We start from the raw sequence: 2797 nt of genomic DNA, 5'->3' as shown, positions 1-2797 counted from the left end.
TGAGCCGGAATTAGTTCAACCCTGCGTTAAGCAGAATCTAATCTGCCTCTGCTTAATTTCAATCCACTTCCCTGAAAATATCATAAGCATCTCTTTCGGTTCTTCGGCCATCCAGAGGTGAAGTTTCGTGTTTGCTTTTAAAATAATCAAATGATTTTTTTCGATTGAATTGAAATTTTACATATAAACATGTTACAAACATTATGAATTAAGCCTGCTCAAAGATGTTGGAATAACTGAGCTGCTTTTGACTAAGACAGTGCTATGGCCCAAATCATAACCCCTCTCAGATTAAAATACATCTACTAATAATACTAATAATGAGATGGTTTAGAACTTACACAGTCCTTTAATAGATAATTTCGTAATCTCGCGAGGATATACTCATAAACAGCGTGCTCTAAAAACATGTACAGATATTCTTATCATATATTTCAAGCTCTGTCATAACCTGTAACATAAATCTCTCTCTCTCTCTCTCTCTGCCTGCACATATCACACACATGTGTGTGTATAGTGACTGAAACAAGTCTAGCTGGTCTGACCATCTTTTGGTATTTTGTTTCCATCAGTCTGTCACAAACTTTACCTACTCCAATAAACAAAAGTGAGTGACTAGTTTTATTAGTTTTTGAGGAACATAACAAAATTTCCTTTCTTGTTCTGTGTTGTTGGAAGTTAATTAAGGAATAGCGGAATGAAGAAAGAGATGAATGATGGTGAGGAGGTGGTGGTGGTGGGAAATACAAACGAGAATACAAATAATGGTGTGAATATGGAAAAGACAGATTATGTGTATAAGGTGGTGGTGATTGGTGACTCTGCAGTGGGGAAGTCTCAGATTCTGTCCAGGTTTACCAAGAATGACTTCTGTTTGGACTCTAAATCAACCATTGGTGTTGAATTTCAGACCAGAACTGTTACTATTAACTCCAAACTTGTCAAGGCTCAGATCTGGGACACTGCTGGCCAAGAAAGGTACCTTTTTTATCTATCTTTTATTTATGAATTGCAGTCGAAGAGTAGTGTAAAAATATGATAAATTTTGATTTTGATTTTGAGTGTAGGATGCTGTTATATCTCAGATTTTAATAGTTTTGTTGGGTGCATTTATTTTATCTGAGACATAACAAGTAGCACATTGATTATTTCTCTGCATTATTTTTTTATAGTACTGCTGCTATCTTCCAAGGACCCAGTTTGATATGCATTCATCAGTTATGATCTGATAATATTATTGAGTGTATTTTGTTAGCCTTTATATAGTGCTTGGATTATGATATGATGTTAATTGTTATTTATTTCAGGGAAATGTTAAATTCAGAGCAGAGTTTTAATTTTCAAAGTAAAAGAGCTCTAAAAAGATTGAATTACCCTCACATTAATTTTTAATAGGATTATTGATGTAGATTGAGGTAGGGCATTTAGTGTTTACACATTCCTTTTCTCGAAATTGAAAAGGTGCTCCGGAATTAACATTTTCCTTGTTTTATGAACATGCAAGAAGTTAAAGTTGACTATAATGTGTTTTACCCCCATGGAAAATTATTCAACACTACTACTTATATTTTTGACATCATCAGTGAAGTTTTATCTGGTTGGTGTTGGGACTGCATTTGGAAATTAAAGAAAATTAATTTGATATCTACGTGGGACTCTGCGTATGTTTTCTTTGTCCCTTACAACTTGCAAGCTGGAAACAGGTATAGAGCAGTGACAAGTGCATATTATAGGGGAGCACTGGGAGCAATGCTAGTATACGACATCACCAAGCGACAAACGTTTGATCATGTTGCTAGATGGGTGGAAGAACTCCGAGCTCACGCTGATAACACCATAGTGATCATGTTGATCGGAAATAAGGCTGATCTTGTAGACCTGAGGGCGGTATCAACAGAAGATGCAACAGAGTTTGCAGAAGATCAAGGCCTATTTTTCTTTGAGACATCAGCTCTAAATGGGGACAATGTGGAAGCTGCATTTTTTAAGCTGCTAAAAGAAATATACAAAGTTGTGTCCAAGAAAGTATTGGATTGTGGTGATGGTAAATCCAGTGGTACTGATCTTAGAGGCTCTAAGATTGATGTTATCTCTGGCTCCATAGATTTCGAGGTAAGTGAAATGAAGAAATTATCTACATGTTCTTGTTGATCTTGCGGCTTTGTCCTGTTAAAAAAGAATGCTTTGATATCCTTTCGATGGCGAGTATTGAGGAGAAAGATTTTCCGTTTCATTTAATTGGTATGTGATCAGTATTTTTGGATTTGTATAGTACATATGGTGGAGAAGCTTGATATATGTTGTGTCTGTTCTCAGAAAGACGTTCACCTCAGTGTGGATCGTATACTATTACATTTTGCAAATTTGTTTTTAGCATACTACTCTATATTTTTATGAACATTACATTTTGCTAACCACAATTAGTCTCTTAACTATTGGTGTATCATTTATCAAAATTGCTACAACAAATTGACCAACTCTCAACACATTACCTACAAATCTGGTCACACATACAATTTTGACGTAAGTTTAGAAATGATATAAAGCATTAAGTTGCATGATTCTACATGCGACACACTACACAAATTAATGTTCCTAGGACGGAAGAAATTGGAATGCATTAATGGAGCAAACTATAAAATTATGTTTCCTGCACAATTAGCAGGTAATACTAAGCTCAGTTGACTTTAGATATGACGGTTGTTAGATATGACGGTTGTTATTTGTCGTACCAAACAACTGTACCGAGCAACTGACTACCAAATAAAGAGTATTCTGTTTATAATAGTATAGTATA

The 2797-nt window shown here is 35.1% G+C and overlaps 1 protein-coding gene across 1 annotated transcript; it reads left to right on the top strand.

Moving 5' to 3' along the window:
- Positions 1-239: 239 nt before the first annotated feature.
- Positions 240-2403, top strand: LOC141698458 (ras-related protein RABA3-like). The gene is made up of 2 exons (XM_074503154.1): positions 240-978; positions 1704-2403. The coding sequence occupies exons 1-2, from the start codon at positions 698-700 to the stop codon at positions 2149-2151; spliced, it is 729 nt and encodes a 242-aa protein (XP_074359255.1). The 5' UTR covers positions 240-697; the 3' UTR covers positions 2152-2403.
- Positions 2404-2797: the final 394 nt, after the last annotated feature.

The sequence above is a fragment of the Apium graveolens genome, chromosome 11 (assembly GCF_009905375.1).
Source record: "Apium graveolens cultivar Ventura chromosome 11, ASM990537v1, whole genome shotgun sequence".
Taxonomy (NCBI): Eukaryota; Viridiplantae; Streptophyta; class Magnoliopsida; order Apiales; family Apiaceae; genus Apium; species Apium graveolens.
This window is presented reverse-complemented; position numbering and strand designations above follow the sequence as displayed.